The sequence below is a fragment of the Pelophylax lessonae genome, assembly GCF_965119305.1.
Source record: "Pelophylax lessonae genome assembly, chromosome: 1".
Lineage (NCBI taxonomy): Eukaryota > Metazoa > Chordata > Amphibia > Anura > Ranidae > Pelophylax > Pelophylax lessonae.
In genome coordinates, this window is record NC_138768.1 from 628,200,685 (window position 1) to 628,227,908 (window position 27,224).

Consider the following 27,224-nt stretch of genomic DNA (forward strand, 5'->3'; position numbering starts at 1 on the left):
TCGATCCCCACTGTAAGCTTTGATAATAAAACCTTGAAGCTGATTGGTTTCTTTGCACAGTTGCAGTCGTTTTTGCACAGTCCAGTCTTAGTAAATCTCCTCCACTATTATTGCTCTTTTAATTCCCATATATTTTTATTAAAGATGTTCCAGAGAAAAACAGATACATAATACAGAGCTCATAGTTAAAGTTAAGATAACAGACAGAATTGTATTGCTGCATTGCCATCACCTAAAGTATACACTGGAGCATTCCTACAGTTAATGCACATTTGAGTGGCATTAAATAAATGTACTGTGAGTTATTTGGCATATTGGTTTGGGTTAGGACATGAAAGGAATTGTGCTGCTATGAACTGCAGTGGCATTGTAGTGATATGCATCATAGTTCTAAGCTATTCTGACCAAAAGTGGAAAAGAGCAGAGCTTTGCCACCAAATATGCCTGTATAAACCAAATTGTTCATATCTAGAACATTTGTTAGAGTTAGTAGTTGATAATTTATGGAGGAGAGATGGAGTGTGGTACTGTCTGGTATGGATTGGATATCCATTTTCTTGAACTAAGACAGTTTTCACAGAAAACGTAGGGTTCATTGCATTTGTTCATTCCCAATCTTGCTCCATGAGAGAAAGGCCAATATCCTTCTTTCAAGCTTTTCTGTCTGGGTCAGCAAAGGGATGTGAATGGGAAGGCAATAGGGAATAGACGTTAGTGATAAGATGTCTTTGTGATTTGTTACTGAGGCAAGGGTGTGAATGACCTGCTAAAAGCATCACAGTTAGTGGGGGAAGTGAGTAAATGCCTAACTTGTAAGTAGGACCATCATGGTATCTTGTCCTATTCCATTATGTCATTTACTGCCCCAGCCTCAGGAATTTTTCATTCATAGAAAAAATCTCCAGCCACAGGTCTACTTTGATTGGGCCAGCAGTGATGTAAATGGGCATTTAGGCCTGTAGGAAAGGAAGAGTTGTCTCTTATAGGAGTCATTGGGCCAACTGTCACGATATAGTGGATTTCCTTCAAGCCATAGGGAAATATTTCAAGATAGGGCTAGTAAAATATCCAAAACCAGGCGCATGAGTGGAAGCTACAAAAGAAATTGAAAGAAGATATTTGTAAATGATTGATCCAAAGGAATAGTAATGAGTAGCGAGGTCCGATAATATTGGGAAGGTCAGGAAACCACATACCTTCCTTGAGTTTTGGTGTCATAAGTTGTTCAAGGCCTACAGTGGGGATCGAAAGTTTGGGCACCCCAGGTAAAAATTTGTATTAATGTGCATAAAGAAGCCAAGGAAAGATGGAAAAATCTCCAAAAGGCATCAAATTACAGATTAGACTTTCTTATAACATGTCAACAAAAGTTAGATTTTATTTCCATCATTGAAACTTTCAAAATGACAGAAAACAAAAAAATGGTGTCTGCAAAAGTTTGGGCACCCTGCAGAGTTAATATCTTGTACTGCCCCCTATGGCAAGTATCACAGCTTGTAAACGCTTTTTGTAGCCAGCCAAGGGTCTTTTAATTCTTGTTTGAGGTATCTTTGCCCATTCTTTCTTACAAAAGTCTTCCAGTTCTTTGAGATTTCTGGGCTGTCTGTCACGCACTGCTCTTTTAAGGTCTATCCATAGATTTTCAATTATGTTGAGGTCAGAAGATTGTGAACGCCATGGCAAAACCTTCAGTTTATGCCTTCTAACATGATTCTGGCAAATAATTTGACCTTGACATTTGGTAAGCATTTAGTTCGATAATTTTAATACTGAAGAGGAAAGCTGTTGGGGCTTTGACTCTTACTGGATTTGGATTGTTTAATTGCCGTCAGGTGTTTGATTTTTTGGGTGACAGAGGCAGATCCAGAGGGATTTTTTAATAAAATTTTATATTAACTGTGCTCTGTTATTTGAATCTGGTGATTGTTATGTTTGGAAGTCTAAGTTATATAGCTTTTGGTAGTAATTCTGGAACTTTTTTGCCATCATTTCTAGATTGAATTGAGCCATTTGCTTGTGTACAGCCTCAACCTGCCTGCTTAGCTAGAAGTGAATGAGCCAGACGTTTGTCGCTTTTGTCACCTTTTTCATAGAGCGGGTTTTATTCGAGAATAAAGAACCTTCCGGTTTGTATGCCTAGTTTGTCCATTAGCTATTGTTTGCAAAATTTTTCTTGTGAGCCATTTCTAGTGAAAGGATTTGTGTCAAAAGAGAGGAAATGTTTGCCTGCTGGGTTTTCTTGATTTGTGTGAGGTGAATCAATTCTCCTTTTATTACACTTTTATGGGCTTCCCAGACTGCAAAGGGAAAAGGCTCTGATGTCTCAAAGTATTCGATGACTTTAGCCTGGATGGTGTGGACTTTTATTGCTATTTTGCATAGCTTCCAGCTGTCTCTCAATTCTTCTATTACTCTTTCCTACTCTGTTTCCCTCTTTTAGACTGATGTATGGATCTCTATAATGATATAATATTGATCAAAAGTGTTATACTACAATACACTATCATCCAACTTATTTTGAAAAGGCAATGTAAAGAAAATGTAATAGTAAAGAAAAACATCTGCTGGGGTAACAAAAAAAAATTCATTCTTTATAGTTCCTGTAATGTGGGTGAGCAATTATATATTCTACCTACATATTTCAGTGGATTTCTGTGCATTTAGTCAGTGCTGGTCAAAGGTGTTCCTTTCTGCTTAAAATTATGGTTTTACTATTGGAGACATTTCTCCTCACTTGCTGTCCCAATGGCACCTGTTTGTAAGTTATCATTTGGACATCTAGTTTAGATTGTAAACTTATGTATTAATCGGCTCAAAAATATAGGTACCACATGTCATATACTGTATTAATAGAGAGATTTAAAAAACAAGAGAAGAAATAGATGGACTACAGTTTACATTTGTAATATTTAAAAGGTCACACTTCAAGCTATGTACTATCATATACAGTAATTGTAATGCCTCCATCATGTAGAGATCCCTATCCAACAATATTTAGCAGTTTCAGTATAACTCTCTTTTTACGCTAAAGTCAATGTATCCTATGCAATGTTCACTTATACAATATCTATTATCTACTGATAATATCCTCAAGATAATGATTAAGGTAATTTTCAAAAACTGCAGGTTCCAAAGAGCATGGTCACAAGATCTGTCCCTGGGGTGAGCACAGGGGCACCAAGAAGACCCCTAGTCCAGGAAAATCTCCCTAAAATTGAAGCTATTTCTTTTGCCACTGAGATCTGCTGTGCACTTCTAGCTCAGGACCTGCATGGTCTTAGCACTGGGGCAACCTGTATATGATGAAGTGACTATGCAGCAGAATAAGGATTAGGTGCTAAAGGGGGAGGCGGAGTTTACATAAGGATAAAATGTATGTACACAGTACATTTTTCCAACAACTAAAATGATTAAACTTTGCAACCACATATGGGATGAAGTCAGACAGTACCATCAGTTAGAACAGCTGTATGGAACTAAAGAGTATATATACAAAGTATATACCACGCGCCAAAGGTAGGGTTCCAGATGGAAAAATAAATAAACAAATAAATTACCAGATAAATGTAAAATAAATTACCAGATAAATATACAAGAATTTAAGAGAAAAGCAGCTGCTGTACAATAAAAGATGTGTGTAAAAAATGGATTTTTAAAAGAAAGCTCTGAAGACGTCACCGGATGTGACGAAACACGTCAGCTTGGACCGCATAGCGTCATCACGCTACCCTGAGTGGAACCCAAGCCGGAAGTAATCTGACTGATTCCGCGAGGAGGACACGCAGCCCGCACCGCTGACCACCAGGGAGTGTTTTTTACTTATGCTTTTACTGTTGGAACCCTAATATGGGTAATAAACTTTAATCCAGACTATATTACGCTATTGGGAGCTTTCTTTCTTCCCCTCCCTACTTGCACTGAGTTGCTGTACCCCGGCGTCCACAGGAGTCATACCATTCCATAGGGACCGCCTAAAAGGGGAATTTTTTGGCCCAGGAGGCCACCAAAGCGTGAAAGGTCTTAATGTCATATGGCATATGAGACCCACTACATTCGGTAAGTGATCCAATTCTTACATTCACTGAGGAGAAGGAATTGACACTGTAGTCAATCATATCACAGCAGCTGCACCTTCAAATTGTGAAGAACCACCCTCACTAAGGACAATATTTATTCCTGAGCACTAAGTCACTATTTAACCTTGGACTGCATTATTTCTAATCTTGTACTGCAAAATACGCATATTTTTTGCCTGATACAATTATATTTATGTCACAGTCACCCCTGCACTAAGGGATATATTTGAGCACATTGTCACTTTGTCACAATATTAATCTTTATTTTATTACTCGCTGTGGATTTATATTATCTGGTATTTTTATTGAGTTATCTATGAAGTTGGTTTTACCTACACAGAACATCCTCACATATTTATATATTTAAACTATAGTTAGCAAGAGCTGTATGGAACCTTTAATTATACATGAAAATATGTTACTGTTTGCAACAATATGTGTGGATGGCTGTGTGCTACCTGGCAGCCCTGCAGCTGTCTAGGCTTGCAATGTTGAAGTATAAACTTTTATACAAAGAATGTGAGCCTTGGTGATTGGTACGCTGATTGAGCACTGTGCAGGAGGTGTGTTGGACTGCTGGTGATCCGGAAGGTAGCGCTCTATGTAAGACCAGCAGTCAAGATTTCCGATGTGCCAGGACAGGGCAGTTTAAAATAGGCCCACAGAACTAGAACTTAAAAAAAGAAGCCTAGACATCAATTACTTTCTAGGTATCACAAGGAAGTCATAATAAAAACATACAGAATTCAGTTGGTCTTTAAGTCAGATTGTGGAAGAAGTTGTTTCTGATTGCTGCCTGAGCTTTATGCACTTTCCTTGTTTACAGTGCTCATTGCACTGGCTTAATAGGGTAAGCCTGAATGTGAATCGGCTAAAGGTAAAACTGTTCTTTGAAGCACACAGCTTTCTACAAATACCACGGTCCTTGTGTCATCTGTCAAAGTTGCCAGACCGCCAGTCTATGTGATATTCGAGTTCTTGGTGGACTTCATTTGCAGGAGTTTGCTGTCCAGGTTGGCGCCATTAGCTAATTCTCTATTGTTTCCAAGACTCATGGAGGTTTATATACAATTGTTTAAATTGTCTACAGTATTCATAAAACTGCATTGTGTACATACTAATATGCTTTGACCCTATACCTGTGTATACGTCTGTATCTCTACCCTAAGCCACTCTATATATTTTAATACAGAAAATAACAGCCACTATGTGATATTTCACCATTGCCCTATGTTATGTTATGGACAACAATAAAGTGATACTAAACACTGGTTTAATCAGATAAAGTTATAGTCAACTATGTATTCTTAACTTAAAAAAGTACCATCTATTTCCAAATTTCTTTTTTGCTGCTCTGTTCTGACTTCTTGTTAGAGGGTGGCTATGGTTCATTCTCCATACTCCCAATGCATGTAGGAACATGTAGGAACATAGCCACCCTCTCTTACTTGCTCCCAAAATGGACTAGGGGCCATGGACTATAGACTATGTATAATGAGATATAATGAGATGTGTAGTGTTCATAGAGCAATGCACATGACCACAACTAATATGCGCTACCCATTTCAAACAAACCAACGTGAGAAGAAAAGAAAAGGTTTGGGAACTGAGAGAGGACATAACAAAGAGGCAATAAAACACAATAAGAAATGATTTAATGAAAAATAGAATACAGGGCCATTAGGTAGTATGTATTCTATTAAGTATTAAATGTATTCTATAAAGAAATGTTATGCAGCTACTCGTATAAGAGAAAATCAGGCAAAAAAGTTATCTAGCCAAATGCAGCAACCTTTGTTTCCCTCAAGCTTAAACTGAAAATACACTTTTATTAAGCTAAAAAAGGGAAAAAAGAAGACAACATGGATATGTGGGTCAGGGAAAGGTGCACAACAAATATTTTGGAAGTTAATGATTGGAATAAACAAGTATTGTAAAAAGGCTTTGAAGTCAGCAGAGTTTTCTCATCATTTTGTGGGAAGAGATTTGGGGTATGCGGCAGTGTTTTTTAGCATACCCAAGTGACATTAAAACAAACAGTCATACAAATTAGAAGCAAAACTTTTGCTCCTGTAAATATTTTATTAGCTGGCATAGTACAGTTAATGAAGATGAAAAAGATCCGTACTAGCACTAAAGTAAGCAACTTCAGTTGAATATAAAAAGGTAGACAGGTGTCTGGAACACTGCTGACAAAAAAAGAAAGCCAACCAGGCACAATTAGATATAGAACTGGTAATTTGATGATGATATGATGGTAATAATAACTTTTTAGTAAAGTAACAATAAACTGAGACATTTTCTGCACTGACCCAGGCCTTATGTTTATTTCATATAACTCTGTTCCATATTTGCCACTCTTGGGATCGAAACCAACAAGGTTGCATCCATAATGACTAAAGGCCCCACCCCGCTGATGATACATATATACACTGCTCAAAAAATTAAGGGAACACTTTTTAATCAGAGTATAGCATCAAGTCAATTAAACTCCTGGGATATTGATCTGGTCAGTTAAGTAGCAGAGGGGGTTGTTAATCAGTTTCAGCTGCTTTGGTGGTAATGAAATTAACAACAGATGCATTAGATGGGCAACAATGAGACAACCCCCAAAACAGAAATGGTTTTACAGGTGGAAGCAACTGACATTTTTTTCCCTACTCATCTTTTCTGACTGTTTTTCACTACTTTTGCATTTGGCTAGGGTCAGTGTCACTACTGGTGGTGATACCTGGACCCTATAGAGGTTGCACAGACAGTCCAACTCCTACAGGATGGCACATCAATACGTGCCATTGTCAAAAGGTTTGTTGTTTCACCCAGCACAGTCTCAAGAGCATGGACAAGATTCCAGGAGACAGGCAGTTACTCTAGGAGAGCTGGACAGGTCTGTAGAAGGTCCTTACCCATCAGCAGGACCGGTATCTGCTCCTTTGTGCAAGGAAAAACAGGATGATCACTGCCAGAGGTCTACAAAATGTGCTCCAGCAGGCCACTGGTGTAAATGTCTCTGACCAAGCAATCAAAAACAGACATAATGAGGGTGGCCTTAGGGCCCAACATCCTCTACTGGACCATGTGCTCACTGCCTGGTACCATGGAACTCGATTGGCAATGGCCATTGAACACCAGAATTGGCAGGCCTGCCACTGGCACCCTGTGCTTTTCACAGATGAGAGTAGGTTCACCCTGAGCACATGTGACAGACGTGAAATGGTCTGAAGAAGCCGTGGAGAATGTTATGCTGCCTGTAACTTCTTTCAGCATGACCGGTTTGGTGGAAGGTCAATGATGGTCTGGGGAGGCATATCCATGGAGGGATACACAGACCTCTACTGGCTAGACAATGGCACCCTGACTTCCATTAGGTATCGGGATAAACTCCTTGGACCCATTGTCAGACCCTACGCTGGTGCAGTGTGTCCTGGGTTCCTCCTGGTACATGACCATGCCCGGCCTCATGTGGTGAGAGTATGCAGCCAGTTCCTGGAGGATGAAAGAATTGATACCATCGAATGGCCCCTGTGCTCGCCTGACCTAAATCCAATAGAACACCTCTGGGACATTATGTTTTTCGGTCCATCTGATGCTGCCAGATTCCACCTCAGTCTGTTCAGAAGCTCAGTGATACCCTGGTCCAGGTGTAAGAGGCACTACCCCAGAACACCATCCGTCGTCTCATTAGGAGCATTCCCCAACAATGTCAGGCATGCATACAAGCACGTGGGGGCCATACAAACTACTGAGTACCGTTTTGAGTTGCTGCAATGAAGTTTCAGCAAAATGGACTAGCCTGCTGCATCATTTATCACTTTGGTTTTTGGGGTGTCTATGAATTCAGCCCTCTGTAGGTTGATTTTTTTAATTTCCATCAAATGATGTGGCATGCTTTTGTTCCTAACACATTATCCAGTCCATATCAGTATAGATATCCAGCGTGATATTTTTTCCCATTGAGATCTGATGTGTTTTCAAAGTGTTCCTTTAATTTGTTTGAGCAGTGTACTTTCCTAGAAGGCCACAAGCACATTTTTTCGTAAAGCAGGGCATACATGGGTTGAATCTTGTCTGGTTCAGCAGGAACCGGCCAAGTTTTAAACTGTGTATGGGCAGGCTAAATGTACCAAGTTAATCTATCAACTAACTTGGGTACAACCAGCATGCCAGGTTTTACCTGCGATTATCACTAGCAGCTGGAGGGATTCTGTGTTGATTGGGGGAGCGGATTTCTTTCCTGCAATAATTTACCTCTATGTATGGCCAGCCTAAAATAAGGATGCTTCTGGAAAATAAATAGCAGGATTCTGGGGGATGATATAGAAACGTATGCCCATAACCAAGGAAACAGTTGTTTTGGGCTCATTATTGACAGATCCCTTACCAAGAAAGACAGGCAGAGAATGATCTGATTATGCTTGTTTGCAATTACTTGCCCATACATTTTATGCCCAGTTTAGGATACTACACATTAAGTGACATGCTAAACATTTTGCTCACTACCAGTGTCTGAAAAAAAAGTCCTCTTGCTCCCAAGGCACCAAGGCAGGGTAACCCCCCCCCCCCTTTCAAAATTTAGATTGATGCAGCTTGCATGTCTTCATGTACGTTGGGCAGGCCATCCGAGGGTGCAGAAATGACACCCATTGACCACCAACCCTAGGGTTTACCACCTGTTTATCAACTGAACAGCAAACCATATAGGGGAAGGGGTTGCAACATGGTTAAATTAGTATGATACAGTCATAATGAACATAATAGAACAAACATAATCCCATTAACATTAACGCAACCAAACTGTGTTCTCTCATTTGGGAAGGTAGCTTATAACTCATCAAAGTTTTAAATTTGTTCAATTCTGCGAACTGTATCTTTTATAAAGGCACTCAAATTTTGTTTCTGGTACAAATAATTTTTTAAATGTAGTGAAAACAATAACCACTCTTTTAAAAGTTACATATGATTGTAAAGAATAAAACATCATCAAAACAGATACAGGTAGCTAAAGAAAAGGGATTTATTCTTTATTCCATTTTCAAAAAACAAAGCATACTGATGTCAGAAGGCTGTGTTCCCACAGATAACATGTCTCAACTTGAATGGTCTTTGTTAACAAATGCTTTGATTTTAAAAGATGGTATAAAGATTAGATGTTTTCATGGTGTGCAGATCATCTATTTGTCATTTAGAGGTAGAAGAGGCTCCAGCCTCTGTTGTGCCTTATCTACCACAATGTTGGGTGTTTCTGTCTCGGCTAGCCCTGCTCTGTGATCACTGATGAGATATGTGTGTGTGTGTGTGTCCATATCTGTCTTTGACAATAATATCTCTAATGTTAGCCATGTAAAATGACAAGTATAGCAATAAATATAGCAATAAATCAGAATGCAGCTGACATTTTTCTAATATAGGCAAAACAACAAAACCTACTATCTGAAAGCTACTTTCTACCTAATGGTGACCTGACATCCAGAAAAAATGCTTGATCAAACATCAAACCAATAATTAGATAACATATCAAGGTTCTGCTCAGTCTGTTAAGATGGCCACGCATGGGTTAGTTTTTTCATTCAACCAGTGGGTTAAATGAAAACAGCGGACCCAACTCCCCCATCCACACACTTGATGTGGATGCAGGAACCCTTCCTTGGTGTGTCATTGTATTCTGACAACAGGGAGACTTCTTTGCCTTTAGAATATACAGATCAACACTGCAGTCTATAGACTGCAGCGCTGATTAAACGAATACCAACAGGATAGTTGAACAGGACTCGATCATCCAAATTTTGATTCATGTATGGCCAACTCTAGTACAGTGGTTCTCAAATCCGGTCCTCGGGACCCACCAACAGGCCAGGTTTGCAAGATAACTAAATTACATCACAGGTGATCTCATTTGCTTCTCAGTGATTGCAGTATTCTAGTCTGCATCCCCCAAGGTAATACTTAAAATCTGGCCTGTTAGTGGGTCCCGAGGACCGGATTTGAGAACCACTGCTCTAGTATACAGTTTTATGTTAACACATTATACTAAATTCAATCTGACCCCGGCCATTTTGAACTCTATACAGTTTCTATTAAATTGTTGACCATTTACATATAATGAACAAAATACATTAAGCTGCTATTAGGTATAAAATGCTTGCACAAACCTCCTGCAAATCGAATTGTTTCCTGTATGCCAGAATACTGCTTTTGGGTAGTGTCTGTACTTACCTGCTCACTTTGGCTTGTTGCACATACCTGTAAGTGCCTGCACTTTATACCTGCCAACAGCTTTATTTTTTTTAAGTGACAGAATCCCATTAAACATTGAAATATATGTATGTTAATTGCTGGATGTGAAATAAAATCTTTTGAATAGCAAGACTTAAACGTAAAAAAAAAAAACTTAAATGTAAAAGAATGATGTGAGGGAAACAATAGCTGTAAACACAATATGCAACACTCATTTCTATTATTTATATTTTGATAAATTGTACAATATGCTAGTACACAGTTTCAGCTTTTCATCCAGGGCTTTTTTTAATGGTCCTATTAGCTCTTTAATGAATATAAACCAATGTGCATTATTCTTCAGCTGTAATGTTGTATACATACTGTATGTTTTCTGGGATGATTATATTTTTATTTCCAAAAGGACATACAACAGTTTTTAAGGTAAGTAATGTCCAAAACAAAAAGATTTACATATTAATATTAAAGAACCAGAATGTTTAAGGCCATTCTGTATGGATTGAAGTGGGATAGGGTTTGTATTGCTGCCTGTTTCCTCTTTGAAGAGATATCTCATTACTTTCTGTTTTGTAACCACATATCACAGAGATAGGAAGCGATGGGAAATATCCCCATGGGGACAGAGGCAGCAACAGAAACATTTTTTTAGGAGAATTTGAAAACGGTTAGAACCTGTATAACATTTTATTTCTATCCGTATCCCAATGACACCTGCGCAACAAATTTTTTTTATCCTGGCAGTAACAGTAGAAAGAATCTCCACAGTCTGTATACAGAGAGTTTAAAGTGAACCTGTGCTTTGCCCAGGTTGGTCAAAGAAACAGGTTCCCTTTGTGCCAGCTACCACCTCTGCTTATACTTGTTTTCCTAATACTCCGGTGTTGAGCACACTTTCCACTACCACATGTGACCCCCCTAAAGCCTAGTACACACTATTAATTTTTTTTTTATTTAACCCAGCGAGCTGAACAAAAAAAAACGGAAGAGCTCGGGATGTTAGTACAGCGACCTCCCCGCTGAATTATTATATTCTGACAGAGCATGGCCCCCTCGCCAGATCAGCGCTGTTAGCCATCCGATCAGTGTTTCACCCGTTGGCTGGGAGCGCTGATTGGATGCTGATCGGCAGACCTTTTTTGGTCATGCCCCTTTGGCCGGCTTCTATTGGACTGGCTGCCATACACACGGGCCGAATGTCGGCCAGTTTCTATTGAACCAGCCGATGCCACCCGATATTCGGTCCACGTGTACAGCCCTTAAGCGCCGACTGCCTCAGCAGGCCATTGCTGTCATAACTGGGGGGGATTATGTAATTTACTTCACCATACTTGGAGGTTCCAAGAATCTTCATTCATTCCTGGGAGCAAAAAGGAGCAGTGGAATATTGAAGGGGGGTGGGGGGTGTGAGTATTCCCTGTTGGTGGAGCAAACATTGAAGTAGACCAATTGCTTAGACTTGCATGGTCACAGGTTCAGTTATCTGCGAAACCTCTAAAATAATTTCCGATTTGGGAAACCACATATATTTTGTTAACCCTATTGGCTCAATGTGTTTTAAAATACTGGATTGTGCCAAGAAAATGAAATTTGGGAGGTATACAAAGGATTTTTAAACTAGTAACATAAGTGTAATTCTTACCTTGAATTCTTTCTCTATATTGGCCAGCTTGGCTAACTCATTGCTCAGCTCCAGAGCAGTGTGTACAGGATCTTCACTGGAAAGAGATAGATATGCTGGGCTTGCCAGTCCTTTGTAAGCATTAATCCTAGACCTTGAATGGCTAAATGAATCATGCTTTTGTTTTTCCATGCAATCACCGCACTTGCAGAAATAATCATGAGGCCGCTCTATCTTTGCTCCTTTTACTAATAACATGTGCACCACTTCATATTTCTGGCAGTGGGCAGCAAGGATGATGGGCGTGATGTCTGGAGAGAACCTTGTGCCATCCTCATCATAGGAGTAGAAATCATCATCCTGTAGTTCCTGTTCACACGGGCTAAGGGTGAGTCTTTTGTTTGCTGCAAAGGCAGGATGATTCAAGATGGCTTCAACTATCCTTACATACCCTTTACTAATTGCTAGAAGCAAGGCATCTCCAATTCGTGCCAGGTTGTCCTTCTTTAGTAAAAGCTCACTTACTTCTAAATGTTCATTGCCTACCGCTAGCTGCAAGGCATTCTGTCCCATGTAGTCCATACAGTTGACATTCAAGGTCTTTGACTCCTCTAGCATTTTTCTCACTACTGGAATGTTTCCGTACTCTGCTGCATCCAGAAATCGTTCCTCCTCAGGGGTCAGACTTGTCCCTTTGTTGTTGAACATAAAAGCAGGACCACGGACAGCCTGTCTCCTTCCCTTCTCCCGCATCATGGTCACTCTCCTTACAGATGGGCTGCTGTCACCTGCTCTAAAGGAGAAAGAAGAGAAAATGAATGCTGAAGTCAACACATAGCATTCATACCTATTTGTATTTTGTGGTATTCACTTTAAATTAATGTTCATTAGGATACAACATTTGTGCAGTTTTTCTTCTTAGAAGAAAAGTAAACATTGGCAATTTTACTATAAATTCCACATATTAAAAGTAATATTCTTTCTTTAAATCCATAATTTTCCCAAAAGTGGTATTAAACCCAAAACCCAAAATGTATTATACTGCAGTCTACCAATCATTTGATGTGGTGGCTGCGTCAGTTTTCTTTTCTTTGGCGTTTTCACCTGATGATCTGGGCAGTAACACACCTCCTGTATTAGTGAGACACAGCTCTGGATAAACGAGCACAAGGGGCACCTTTGGACAGCGGCATTGTTAAGCTGGAATGAGTGGAGTGTTAGATGTACTAGCAGATTTAGATGCACTAACAAATTGAAGGCAAGCTCCAGCTCACACTTTATAAGCAGTTACAGCAGTTTTTTTCCTTCCGGGATAAAGGTTTTGAATGAATAAATAAAAGTTGATCATTTTAATCACCCCTGCCAGTGTGAAGGAGTTTGTCTAATCCATTTAAATTGATGCTGTGCTGTAAAAACCAGTGATTGCTGGCTGGATTACCAGTTGAAAATAGAAGAAAGAAAGCCTTACAAAGTAAAATAACTACAGACATCACATCTAAGGATTGGTAAGCTGCAATATAATACATGTTTGCTTTTGGGTTTAATACTGCTTTAAAGTGGAACCCCAGCCAAAAGGGGGAGTTTCACTCTCTCCTCCTCCCCTCACCCCTTCACATTTGTTCACTTTATTTTTAGCGAGGGAGTGGGTATCTGGTTTTGACAGGTACCCATTCCCCACTTCCGGTCGGATCCCTGTGAGGATCTGATTGGAAGTTTGACCCACCCTCCTTCCCCCCGCAGCCTTCTGGGACACATCACTGGTCCCAAAAGACTGCTGAACTATTCACAAAGCACAGCGCGGCTTGCGCATGCGCAGTGGGAATTCGGCTGTGAAGTTGCAAGGCTTCACTGACAGTTCCCCTTAGTTAAAATGCCAGTGCCGGGACCTGAAGTTGACTGAAGAATCAGCTCGGGTGAGGACAGCGCTGGATACCTGGATGGGTAAATGTCCTTATATTAAAAGTCAGCAGCTACAGTATTGGTAGCTGCTGACTTTACAGTTTTGGGGGGACTAGAGCTCCTCTTTAAGTGAATCCATCTCGCTAAATGATTGTACTTTGCTGGCAGACATCCTGTAGTTACTACACTAGCCTGTTGACAAACTATTCCAGCTAGCTTCATAAAAGCGGTTCCTTGCCCTGTTTGAAAAGAATCATAAGTTAGCGGCTTCAAATTCTGTACCTTCAGTGAAGGTTATCAGGTGATATGGATTTTTTTGTTTAAAGTGGTTGTAAACCCACTTTAAAGTCTTTTACCTATAGGTAAGCCTATATTATGGCTTACCTATAGGTGCTGTAAATATCTCCTAAACATGCACCGTTTAGGAGATATTTACAGTGCGTGCAGCCGATGACGTCATTGGTGCATGCGCTCTGAAGGAATGGCTACCCGTGCCATTCCTTCAGAGCCCTATGCCGTGAACAGCTGCTCCCGCGCGCATGCGTGGGAGTGATGTAATCGCAGCTCCGGCCAATAAGATGGTCGGAGGACGCGAACAAGGAAGCAGGATGGCCGAACATGTCAGCCTTCCTGTCATTGAGTGGGCGACACTGCGGGGGCTTCTTTTTAAGGTAAGTATTTCATAATGAGCTAGTATGCATACTAGCTCATTATGCCTTTGTCTTTACAGGTTTTTTTTTCTAATTTTTTTATGAAAGTTTACTGCCTCTTTAAAAGTTTCCATTGTCAATTGGTGATGTTGTGGCTGTGATAGTATAATTAGTCTCCATGCACACTAGAATTTTTTATAAGCTCAAAAAACACTAGAAAAAAAACTTGGATGAAAAATTCTGATAACAGCATTTTTTGCAGCATGTAGTAGTGTTTTAGTAGCAATTAGGAGCAATAGTGTTTTATTGGCATTTTTACAGTACACGAAGAAGATCAAAACAAAAAACACTCGAAAAAAACTGTTAGGGGAGTTTTAGTAGCTTTTAGCTTTTTTTCTGCTGGAAAAACGTTCACAAAAACTCTACAAAAACATTTTTTTTTCTGTTTCTAAACATGGAAGCTTGAAAATGCTTCTAGCATAAAATAGTGTCCATGTACACATAGGATAACACTATTAGCATCTAGGAGCAGAAAAAAAGAAAATGCTCATAATAGCTTCTAGGAGCTTAAAAAAAACCCACTAGTGTGCATAGAGTCTTATAGTTAAGTTCTAGAAATAGGATAGATATGTATGTGATCATTTACGTTTTTGTCTTAGGGTCCATGCACACTGGATTAAAAAAAATTGCTGCTTCTACAGGAGTTTTGTGTTTTGCCTGTAAAAGCAGCTCCATGTTATCCATATGTTAAGTGTCCATGCACATTAGGATGATTAGAGGCATATTTTAGGCTCAGCGTTTAGAGGCAGGAAAAAAAATCCTTATGGTTTGCATTTTTGATTGGAGCTTTCTGGCATAAAAAACACTAAACTCTCCTAAACTCACCTAAACTGTGTGTAAAAACACTCTATATGAGCGTTTTGTTTTTCTCTGCCATTTTTTTAAGCCCAGTGTGCATGAAGCCTAAGGCTGGCCATACACTATACAATTTTCTTGTTCAACTTTCCTTTAGATTTACCAAAACCATGTAATATAGGGTCAAACCTAAACACTTTCAATTTGTATGCAGTCAGGCAGACCCTTGCATTACATAGTTTAAGGTAAATCTAAAGGAAATTGAATAAGAAAATTGTATAGTGTATGGCAAGCCTTACTTGGTACTGAAGTGGTTGGCCCAAATACTTTAGTTACTACACAGAAAATATAATATACTACTGGTCACTAGAGATGTAAAATATCTGACTCCAAATAAGCAGGTTATATTATTTATCAAATGGTAAAAATAACAGGAAAAGGAGTACAATTCTGTTGAGCTAGCATAAAATAGAAATTCCCAAGCAGGTCAAGAGTAATGCACAGTTGAAATTGAGGATTTCAATCAATATCACATAGCCTAGTTACTAAAAATATAAAATTTTTCATAAAAAGAAATGTATTTGAAGTCAATTATTCCTGATGGAAATGTAGAATACTTATCAGGCTGAGAAGCCTCTAATGGGGGCAACCATCCAACACATAATAGTTCCAGAGCAGAAGAGCATCTGCTACTTTTTTCTATAAATGTCAAGTCCATGGTAGTGAACAAGCACGCTTTGAGTCGTGTGAAACGTGTCTACCATCCATTTTGCTGTACCTTGCATCCTTGTTCAATAAAGCCTTTCATTGTGAGCCATCGCTTGGTATGCGGCAGTTTCTCTTGTATCCAGTAGGAAACAGGCCGTGATGCCTCAAGGTTTCCCTTATTAAGGATGCCGGCACCTGCACCCGCAGCCGATGAACGAGTCGGCCTCGGGTTGCTGACATCGCAGGCTGCCTGGACAGGTTAGTGTCCTTATATTAAAAGACAGCAGCTGCAGTTTTTGGAACTGCTGACTTTTAATTTTTTTCCCCCAGCCTGGAACTCTTAAACTGTTATTTTAGAATTTAGGACATTTGGGAATACTGACAGCTATATGAACCCAGCATCAGGTTTGGATCTTGCAAACAATTATTCAACATGAATAGTGTTCCAATTATGGTAAAACACTCTACTAAGCGCACACAAGCAGGAAGCACATTAAATATAAAAATGTACGGCACGTGGAATTGCCTGGCTCTGCGGGACCCCTCCCCCTCACCCCTTCCAACCCCACCCCCCTTTTATTTTCTCTCTTCTCCCCCCTTCCACTCTCTGCCCCCCTCCAGCCCTTTCCAACCTAACTATCTCCACTCTCCCCCTCCGTTGCTTCCCTTCTCTTCCTTACTCTCTTCCCCCATAATTCTTTCGTAGTTCATCTTCCATACGGACCATGTATGCAACATTTTACTGCCGCCCTCTCGCACATACCTTACCACGTTCCTACTTGCTCTCCCAGGCCCCTTCATTTCATCTGGGGTCGCTCAATGACTCCCTCTGGTGGGCGTCCCGGGGCTTCCGACACAGTGTGATCCCTGTTGGGGGTGTCCGGGCCCCGGGGTGCGCATCGGACTGTCGCTTTAGCCCTACCTCCCCAGATCGTATGCTCACTATGGGTAAGGTGGGCCCACACGGAAGCCCTCTTGGGCGCACTTACTTTAACGGTCATGCATGCAAATTGTACTTTAAAATAGCTTATGTTGTAATCAACTCAAGCACCATGCTTTATATCCTCTACGCCTTAAGAGTGAGTTTGTTACTGTTACTGTTATCCTTCTCTGTTATATAACCTTTCATGCATACGTTTTGCTTTACTCTGTATGCTTGAAAAAAATTTTCAATAAAATGTTTACTAAAAAAAAAATAATTAAAAAAAAAAAATTAACAATTGTTAAAATAATTTGAAGCTGCAGCGTTAAAAAAAAAAAAAAAAAACTTCCTTCCACCATATATACGTGTTATAAAGTAACATAAACACCATTAGCAGCGCTGTACAAATAACTAAAGATTGTGCTGGGACACCCTCAGACGAAGTCTTAATGACGAAACGTATCAGAGCAGGACCATACAGCGAAAAAATGGAAAATTGCAGCGCTGAACCAAAATAACAAACATCATGTGACCATAAGTGAATACATGAATACACAAATCAAATAAATGATATATAATCAAATGAAATATGAGGTGATCAAGTGTAGCCACTGAAAAAAAGTTCATAAAGAGAGTCCCAGGTAATGATGATATGTGTGCATCCAAATACAAAGGTGATATTCAACCGTGCCAGGGGCCCATACACCAAAGATCAATAAATTGCGCTCACCGGAGAGTATGGACCCAAGATACTATATAGTATATGGGCCATACGGGCTGGTATTGCTGTATACTTCCAAGACAAGGCTGGAACACCGGATATCAGGAAAGTAGCCACAGTATCACAACAGAAGCCATAAATCTCTCACAGTTGTACATGCAGGAAGCCAGATAAGACTGACATAGTGTAAAACCGCTAGACTTTATTGTAATAAAAAGCCAAAAAAACACTTACAAGCATCCAATGAACTTAGGCATGTAATACAGAAGTAGATGGCATGAATGACGTTCCTAACGCGTTTCCTCTAAGCAGACATAATCATAGGAGGTTGCCATTACAGGACCATACAGCGACTGGAAGTGACGTCAGCATGCCACTGGAGGTGAAGGGCACTGCTGCAAAGTTGTGTACAGCGCAGGGTGAGATGCTATTACAGACATCCAAGGGTAATCTGACCGAGTTTGATGTGACTATTGCCTATTATTTACTATGCATGTAAGTGGGATTTTAAAGGGGGAAGGTATTTTAATAAAACTATTTGAACATGATTATGCTATGAAGCTTTGCTTTGTTTTTTGACAAGTGTAAAAGCATTTATGGCATTACCCGGAAGTCTGGAGGACCTACCTGTGGAAAGATCTCTGAGTGATATCACGAGTATGTGCCTTATATTTACCTATCTCTGGTGAGTGTTGTATTTAAAGGGAATGGGACTCACTTGTGGTGGTGTTGGTGACAGGCATCATGGATTCCTTTTGAGCTGCATTTAAACGGATGTCATGCATATAGAGACTGTATTGCACTTACGCATGGTGGACTTTGTGCAAATACAACAAGCACAATGAGAAAATTGTGTACAAGTGTGTGTGCAATATTTACTTATTAGTACAGTGCTGGTAATGGTGTTTATGTTTATTTACAACACACGTATATATGGTTGATGTAAATTATTCAACATGGCTGCAACAGGCTGAATTTAGTCTTATATTTCAATATTAATGCAGATATTATCATTTGGCAAACTGATGTATTGCTGCTAAGTGACTAGTTAGTACATAGTTGCATGTCCAAGAGGTGTTTTTGCTAGTGACAGATTTCCCTTAAGTTTTGAGCTGGTATAAAATATATATTACATGTTAAAAAATATAACATGTAACATCCTCCAGAAACACAAACGCTTGGAATAAAATAGCAAGTATTCATTTGCATCACATTTGCATATACTTATTCAAGGCAGCTTGCAAATATTGAATTTTCAGTAATGTCACAGGAGCTGTACGTGTTGAACAGGAATTAACTATTCATATAACTGATATATGATCAGACATTGGTCTTTGCTGGAAACCGAGGTATGATACAAAAAAAGTAAAAACAAATCTCAGTCTTCCAATTTGTGAAACTCTTTGCAGGATTTTGCATTTTGATTTTACAAAATGTAGCACTGTTTCCATAGGGCAGGGGTCTTCAAGCTATGGCCCTCCAGTTGTTCAGGAACTACAATTCCCATCATGCCTAGTCATATCTGTGAATGTCAGTTTTACAATGCCTCATGGGATGTGTAATTCTGCAACAGTTGGAGGGCCGTAGTTTGAGGATCCCTGCCATAGGGCTTGCTGTGTGATGACTTCTTGGTCTTCTCTGATTTCCTGCAGACAGTTACTAATAGTGTTTTTTTTTTCCACTCCTGTGTGTAAGAGGCCTTAGTATTCAGACCTACAAAGTGAATGCTTGGAAAATGAATGTACCTCTCCCATGATTTCTGACCTGTGTTTAAACACTGATCCTGTCATGTTCACTACTATTGCAAGATACACATTTTTGAGATTCACCTCACCGCTACGAGCTAGTCTTTTGTATGGCTTAAATTTGTATTGTAATTATCCAGGTTTTTTTTTTTTAAAGTATGCTTCATTAAAGATGTGCCGCTTCAGACTTCTTTCAGTTATTACTGCGCACATTTCTAGCTCCTTATCTGGGACCATTGTGTTTCCTATCTGCTAGACTTGGAAGGGATCCCTTCTGACTGCAAGGTACTGCGTGGTGTTTTATGACAACATAATAAATGGTCTTTGTGACTGCTTTTATATGACTCAGATAAAAGACTCTGTTCCTGCTAAATGACAGAGAGGGTCTGGGACCTGGACTATGATGTGACGATTGATGGTACAGGCTGTTCTTTCTCAAATACCTGGAGTCATTTGATTTTCCACTATCCCACTCTCTTAGGAATATCTTTACCATTTTTCCTATTGTCAAGATATCTCAAATCATTGTGCATTACCATATTAACTTTAAGATAGCTGGTGTAGCGTCTTTTCTCTTCCTCCTTGGTGATTATTGGAATAATGATAGTCTGTTCTTTACAGATAAAACCTCATTTACTATGCAATTCAAAGCTGCTGTATAAAAAATACTATAAATGCATAATGTCTTTAAAATTTCAAGTAAATCCCACATCACTTTTTTTGAAGGAGTCAACTATATCAGAGCCAACGGGCAATTTATATAAAAAGGCGTTGACCTTCATAACCTGTTCCACAAGTCCATTAAAGATGCAAAAACCCCCTTCACTGTAAATACCACTGAAAATGTTTGCCTCGGTTTTCATGGGTGCGGCAGATTTGAATCCAAAGCCTAGTACACATAGGCCGAATGTTGGGCGGTATCAGCCAATTCCACAGAAACCGGCCGATATTTGACCCTTGTGTACTGCACAAAGACAGAAGCTGGCCAGTCGTCCGGCTTCTGCTGTAGGGCATGTCCCAAAAGGGTCTGCAGATCAGCGATCTCAGCTAATGATTGAGAGCACTAAATGGAGTGTTCTGGTGGGAGACCGTCCTTCTGTCAGAACACAATAGAACAGCAGGGGAGATCTCTGTACTTACGTCAGATAGTTAGTTCAGCGGCTCCTCCTGAGCAGTCAGTTTTTTTTTAGTTCAGCCCTACGAGGTTGAACGAAAAAAAAAACTACTAGTGTGTACTAGGCTTAAGCTCAGTTTCTAGTGATTAGGATCTAGGGGTTGATTTACTAAAGGGAAATTGACTATTTACTGCAAGGGAAGTTGCACGTGCCCCAGAGTTTAGCGAATGAGGTAAAGCTCTGCTGACTTCCATCATCCAATCATGTACAAGCGAAAATGCAGTTGTGTTTCCTTTCACATGATTGGGCTTTCTTTGCAGAATGCAAAACTTCACTACATTTACTAAGCTCTGGGGCTTATCTCCTTGCAAAGTGCAACTTTCACTGCAAAAGTGAAAAGCCCATTTGCCTTTGATAAATCAACCCCTAGAAAAGAGGAATATGGGAAAGTTTTTACAAACTACCCCTAGCTAATCATCCTTGTTTAGCAAATTTCTCTTGGATTTCTTATAGGGCCAGTTTACACCACAATTTCTGCATTCCGAACACATTCTGCATGTGCTATGTTGATTCATTTTTTATGCGTTCAGGTGCGTTTTTGATGTATTTTGCTGTGTTCGATACAGAAAAAAATACAGCATGTTCGACTTGTGTTGACTGCAATGGAACGCACTGCACTGGTGAGAACTAGGGCCATTGGAATACATGGAAAATACTTTGCATGCATTTTTTTATGCAGATTAAAATGCACTGGACTGCATCTGGTTTGAATCTGCCGCAAAGTTTAAAAATGACTGTTAGGATAAAGGCTAAGTTCATGACATTAGTGAATTGAATCACCCACATCTCTCATTTTTTTTGACTGTAGAGGTAGGATTTTGCCATATGATGCCTCCCTTCCTACTATTCAACCATGTTTGTCTAATGCCAATTACTAATTCAGCAAGAATTATGTGTTCAAACATTTTTATAGCACCCTCCTAGGTATGTGCTAGAAGAAAAGAAGAGACAGTATAGTTTTTGTTTTTTTCTGCTTACCAGAGAGATGGCCAGGTAAATTTATATTGATCTCTGCCTACCAGAGAGTAGGATCTGCTAGCGAGGTCTGCTCATGGTGCTCAGATGCACCTCAGCTTGTCTGAAGTGTTTCACACTGGGCCAATAGGGAGGCATATTGGACAGTGGGAGGAAACCTGACAAATGAGTCCACAGGCATTTAGTACAGACCTGGTGAATGGAAAGTGCCTCGTTGCACGCTGGGATACTGCATAAATGCCAAGGGCACATGTGCTCGGGGTCTTTCAGCTGGAGAGCGGAAACCCTCTGTAGAAGCTGCTATGCGGCCTTGGGGGTGGTCTACCTGAGGGCCTGAGAATCAGAAAGTAGCTGAACCCAGATGTCCTGTAGAGCTGACTGGAACTGAGACACTGGAGAGAATCTGATTCTGCCTACAGGAAGTACAGATCCACCAGCAGTAACTGCCAGCAGTACCTGCCAGCACTACCTGCCAGCAGTAACCGCCAGTATTACCCGCCAGCACCAGCAGTACCCACCAGCAGTAACCACCAGCAGTAACCACCAGCAGTAACCGCCAGCATTTCCCACCAACAGTAACCGCCAGCAGTACCCACCAGTAGTAACCGCCAGCAGTAACCGCACCAGCAGTACCCGCCAGCAGTCTGCAAAATAAGTAGAAAAGGTATGTGCATTAGCGTGTGTAAATTGTTGCAATATGTTTTTTAATAACTAGTTGTGTTTTATCATAATATGTCATGTCCTTGTTCATACATGTATTAATAAGGACATGACATTTTCTGGCTGCCTAAGTCACGTGTGCTAGGGGTGCAACTAACCCCCAGCACATAACTGTAAATATCCCGGCATGTGCAGTGTTTCTGACTCCTTCCACCATGACCACTTCAAATCACTGAAATGGTCATGGTGGTTAGAGTGTTCCTTTAATATCTCTCAGAAGAAGTAAACCTCTGTACACTGATTCCATTTCATTTGATTATCCTCTAGTTGTGTTAAATTAGTGCGGGTGGGAGGGGTTGCAGGTAGGGCGCGGCGGCGTGGGTGGGGGGCAGGGCCGGAGTACCACCTCCCTGAAATTAGTTTTTGCAGGTTGGGATGCCTGCTATAAATATAGTGTGGAATGTGTGTGCATTTTAGCAAGTGCTCCACAAACTGTTGGCTAAAATCAAATCCTGTATAGTCATAATGAACTCTACGCACATGTAATTTAGCTAGCAATTTTCACCACCCCATACATACATGTCTTGTTTTTGGTTGTGTCATCCTGGTGATGTTCACATGTCACCCAATCAAACATTTTACCGTTCACAGAAAATGCCACAGATGAGTCATCTCTGGTCACATTTTAGCAGTTTTCCCTGACAACTGAGTGTGTCTGCATATGCCTCACTTAAAGGCTAAGTTCACTTTTCCTTTTGCTTTAATCCAGCTCCTCCATGTAACAATATACCATTATACCATTAATGTACCTCTGTTGCAAAACAATACACAATTTTCTTTAATTGAGAGAAGGCCTTACCTGCGCTTTGCTATATTTCTTTAGAACACTTCATCTCTTGCTGGTATGTAGATATTAGACATAGAATCCAGTAATGCTGGCCATACACTATACAAAAAATCGTTCAAACTAATTTTCGAAAAAACGAACACTCGGCCGTGAGAGCAGATGATCGTGCCATCATGTAATGACTTATAAATCGTTCAATGGATATAAATCATTCAATGGACATAAATTAATAATTTTTTTGATCGTTTGTTCACATATGCCAAGTGCAAACAGTTTGGAGAAGAAACACATTAACGTTTCAATTTATTGTTCCTTTGGCAGAAAATTTCCAAACTTGTCCTTCGGTTTTTTTGGCTCAAAAACATCACAACCAATTACGGTTTTGTACCCATTAACTAGCCGAAAAACAAACAAGGCACAGGGAATTTGGTTAGAATTGATGGCAAGATGAATGCAGTATGTTATCAAAAAATAATGGAGGAACATCAGCGAGAGATAAATTGTATCACGCTGGAGGAACATTTGCATTCATCAGCCCGGAAGGTGCGCATAGGGAAATACTTGGACATTCCAACATGACAATGATCCTAAACACAAGGCCAAGCCGACCTGTCATTGGCTACAGCAGAATAAAGTGAGGGTTCTGGAGTCACTATCTCAGTCTCCTGACCTCAATATCATTGAGCCCCACTGGGGAGATCCCAAACGTGCAGTTCATGCAAGACAGCCCAAGAATTTTTTTGCCAGGAAGAATGGGCAGCTTTACCATCTGAGAAGATAAAGAGCCTCATCCACAAATACCACAAAAGACTTCAAGCTGTCATTGATGTTAAAGGGGGCAATACACAGTATTAAGAAATGGGGTATGTAAACTTTTGATCAGGGTCATTTGTGTAGTTTCTGTTATTATCATTATGATTTAAAAAGCGTAAACACAGTTGATTGATAATAAATGGCTTCAGCCACACACTAACCATGAGTGAAAGAAAAGTGTTTTTGTTATCATTCATATTCTCTAAAAAATGGCCAAGAAATCATAAATTCTGCCAGGGTATGTAAACTTATGAGCACAACTCTAGAGTAGAGATATAACTCTTACATCAATCAAGGAAAACAAGTCACATCTACTAATTTTTGACGATTTAGCAATGATCTTGCATTTGTAATTTAGGGGAATATCGATCCTCTTGATCTATGTTCATTCGGTAATCATGGTACTATATATATACTGTATCTGTGTTCATCTTAATGGCTCAGTGGGTAGCACTCCTACCTAGAATGATTCAGACCATGGGTTCAAATCTCAAGCATGGTATCACCTGCTCAAATTTTAAACAGCAGAGTATGCTAAAAAATAGGCGCACACCTTATTGCCACTGCCACATCAGAATGGTTGTTTCCATAATTTGCATGCTCAGTTGCATGCAATGATATGTTATTTAGCAAAAATAATATTGTGTGCAAATAAAATAATCAAACACCAGTGAACAAGCAGGGTGGGAGTTGAACTCATAACCCAAGTACTTTTTGGTCACGAGCACAGACCACTAAGCCAATGTGTTGAGTACAATTAGGCTTGCATAATAGTATAGTATGATTAAAGAATGAACATATAGTAGATAATTGGAACTCTATAGTCTCCTAAAAAAAAAAAAAAAAAAAAAAAGTAACATAAAAAAATATATACATATAACAGATATGTAACTGTATATAATAAATATATGTAACCTCATGGAATAGCAGCCATTGCTCTGTAATAATCATTCAGAACAGGATTTGTTAGCAAAAGAAGAAAACAAACTATGCACAATAATTGTAATACAAATAAACAGCCACGCACCCCGTATTTATTGGCATACATGTACACACATGATCATAGCTAAATACTGCAGTGCAGTTTCATATACAGTAGGAAACCCGTTAGCAATTGCCAGTTATGGAACCGTGACTATGCCAATTTGGAATTCACTGATACATATTTGCCTATTTGTACTCCTACTTTTCCGTTTACATGTTCACCTAGTTCAGGTCTCAGTTGTTTTATTTGGGGGTAATTAAATGTAGAACGACTATTTCTTCTCCTTATTGTTAGTTAACCAGTTAATGACCGCCCGCCACAGTTATACTGCTGCAGGCAGCCCCTCCTGTGCAAACTGATGCGCAGCTAGCGGCGCGCTCCCGCCCCCACTCGGCAGCGGGGAAGCCGATGCACAAGGCCGGCGGCTCCAAGTGCTGCCGGCCACCCGCGATTGCTCCCCGCTGTGAGAGTAGGACGGTCAGCTGTTGTAAACACTGCTGACCGTTCTTCTCTCTGGAATGATCACACAGCGCCTGTAATCCTGCTGTATAGGATCACAGGTCTCTGTAATAATTACAAAAGCCCAACCCCCATACAGTTAGAAACACGCCCCCAGGTACATATGTAACCCCTTGATCACCCACTGTGTTAACTCCTTCCCTGCCAATGTCATTATCACAGTGACAGTGCATATTTTTAGCACTGATTACTGTATTAATGTCACTGGTTCCCCCAAAAGTGTCAAAAATGTCAGTTAGGGGTCCGATCTGTCTGCTGCAATGTCACTGTCCCGCTAAAAATCGCAGATCGCGCCATTACTAGTAAAAAAAAAAACAAAAAACAATAAAAATGACATTAATCTTTACCGTAGTTAGTAGGCAATAACTTTTGTGCAAACCAATCAAAATACGCTTTTTTGCGATTTTTTTTTTTAACCAAAAATATGCAGCAGAAAACTAATTGGCCTAAAATGTTAAAAAAGTTTTGATTTTTAATTTTTTTTTTTGGGGAATGTTATATAGCAGAATGTGAAAAATATTGTTTTCTTTCTTTAGAATTTGTCGCTCTTTTTTTGTTTATAGCGCAAAAAACAATAATCGCACAGGTGATCAAATACCACCAAAAGAAAGTTCTATTTGTGAGAAAAAAATGATGTCAATTTTATTTAGGTAGAGCATTGCATGACTGCGCAATAGTCCGTTAAATTAAAGCAGTGCCGAATCGCAAAAAATGGCCTGGTCATTATGGGGGCAAATCCTTCCGGTCCAGAAGTGGTTAATTAGGCCCTTAAACTCTCTAGTAGCACTAAACAGAGCCCTGTTCTACCTCTTTCCATGCCAATATCACAATAAAAATGCCCGATATTAAAAGAATACTTTTACAGTGTGTGGTCGGACTAAGAGCAATGAGCCATGATTGGATAGAGTCATCATTACTTTGCCCATTAATGGCTCTGACAGTGCTCTTGATCCTGATTGGGCAAAGCTTCCATTGCCTCAGCCAATCAGGGCTACCAATGCACTGTGCGGCGGAGCAGTGCATTGTGGTCATTCGGCGGGCCAAACAAATGTTCGAACGCCGTGATAATTCGGGTGTTCGTCGAACGGGTGAACAGCCAATGTTCGGCCTGAACTCATGCTCGGCCTGAACCGTTTGCTTATTCCTAATAAAAATGCTCTAAATGCATTTATTTTTTTATGGCTGTGCGAATGTAGCCTATACATACTGTAAATTATTACATCCTTGTGCAAGAGGCATAAGTGTTTTTGATCACTTATCTGAAAAGAACTGATTTAGGCGCTCATAAATATGTAGCTCTGCCACAACATTTTTTCCAGTTTGAGTAGTTCTTGATTGCAACATATGTGCTGTAAGTAATTGTTTCTATGGGAAGGAAATCAGTGGCAGAAAGTTTCAAGGTGAATAAAGTTTAAGGTTAATAAAGTTTTAGGTGAATAAATTGATGAAGTATATGACCTATATTTAATTTTACCTCCTCTTTCTCTCATTTTTACTGCTGGCATTGGAAATAAAGCCTTAAACTGTTAGTTGCCTGAGTCATAGCTTACACCGGGTTATGGACTCCCTTTGTGACAATGCTGATTGGTCCAGTGCTGTCAGATGGAGTAAGTCATATGCTCCTCCATACTCAGAGGTTTCAGGTATATTCTTCAGCTCCCAGCATGAACAAAGATGTAAGAATGCAAAGGTTTGACAGTAGAAGGATAGACGCTGCTCAAACTAGCCCAAGCAAAGTAATTGTGTTGGCTTTAGCTGCTGCTCCAGGCATGCCCCCTGATGCATTTTGCCCCAGGCACTGGGTCTTGGTCATAGACCTCTG

At 39.9% G+C, this 27,224-nt stretch overlaps 1 protein-coding gene across 2 annotated transcripts in view; it reads right to left on the reverse strand.

The window, feature by feature from the left end:
* Positions 1-27,224, reverse strand: part of TRPC3 (transient receptor potential cation channel subfamily C member 3) — a 288,110-nt gene that overhangs the window by 190,812 nt on the left and 70,074 nt on the right. Inside the window, exon 2 of one of the 2 annotated variants that reach the window (XM_082247949.1) lies at positions 11,950-12,721. In XM_082247949.1, the coding sequence (XP_082104075.1) occupies positions 11,950-12,721 (772 nt within the window). The remainder of the gene's footprint in view (positions 1-11,949; positions 12,722-27,224) is intronic. The other variant, XM_082247950.1, reaches the window with a different exon arrangement.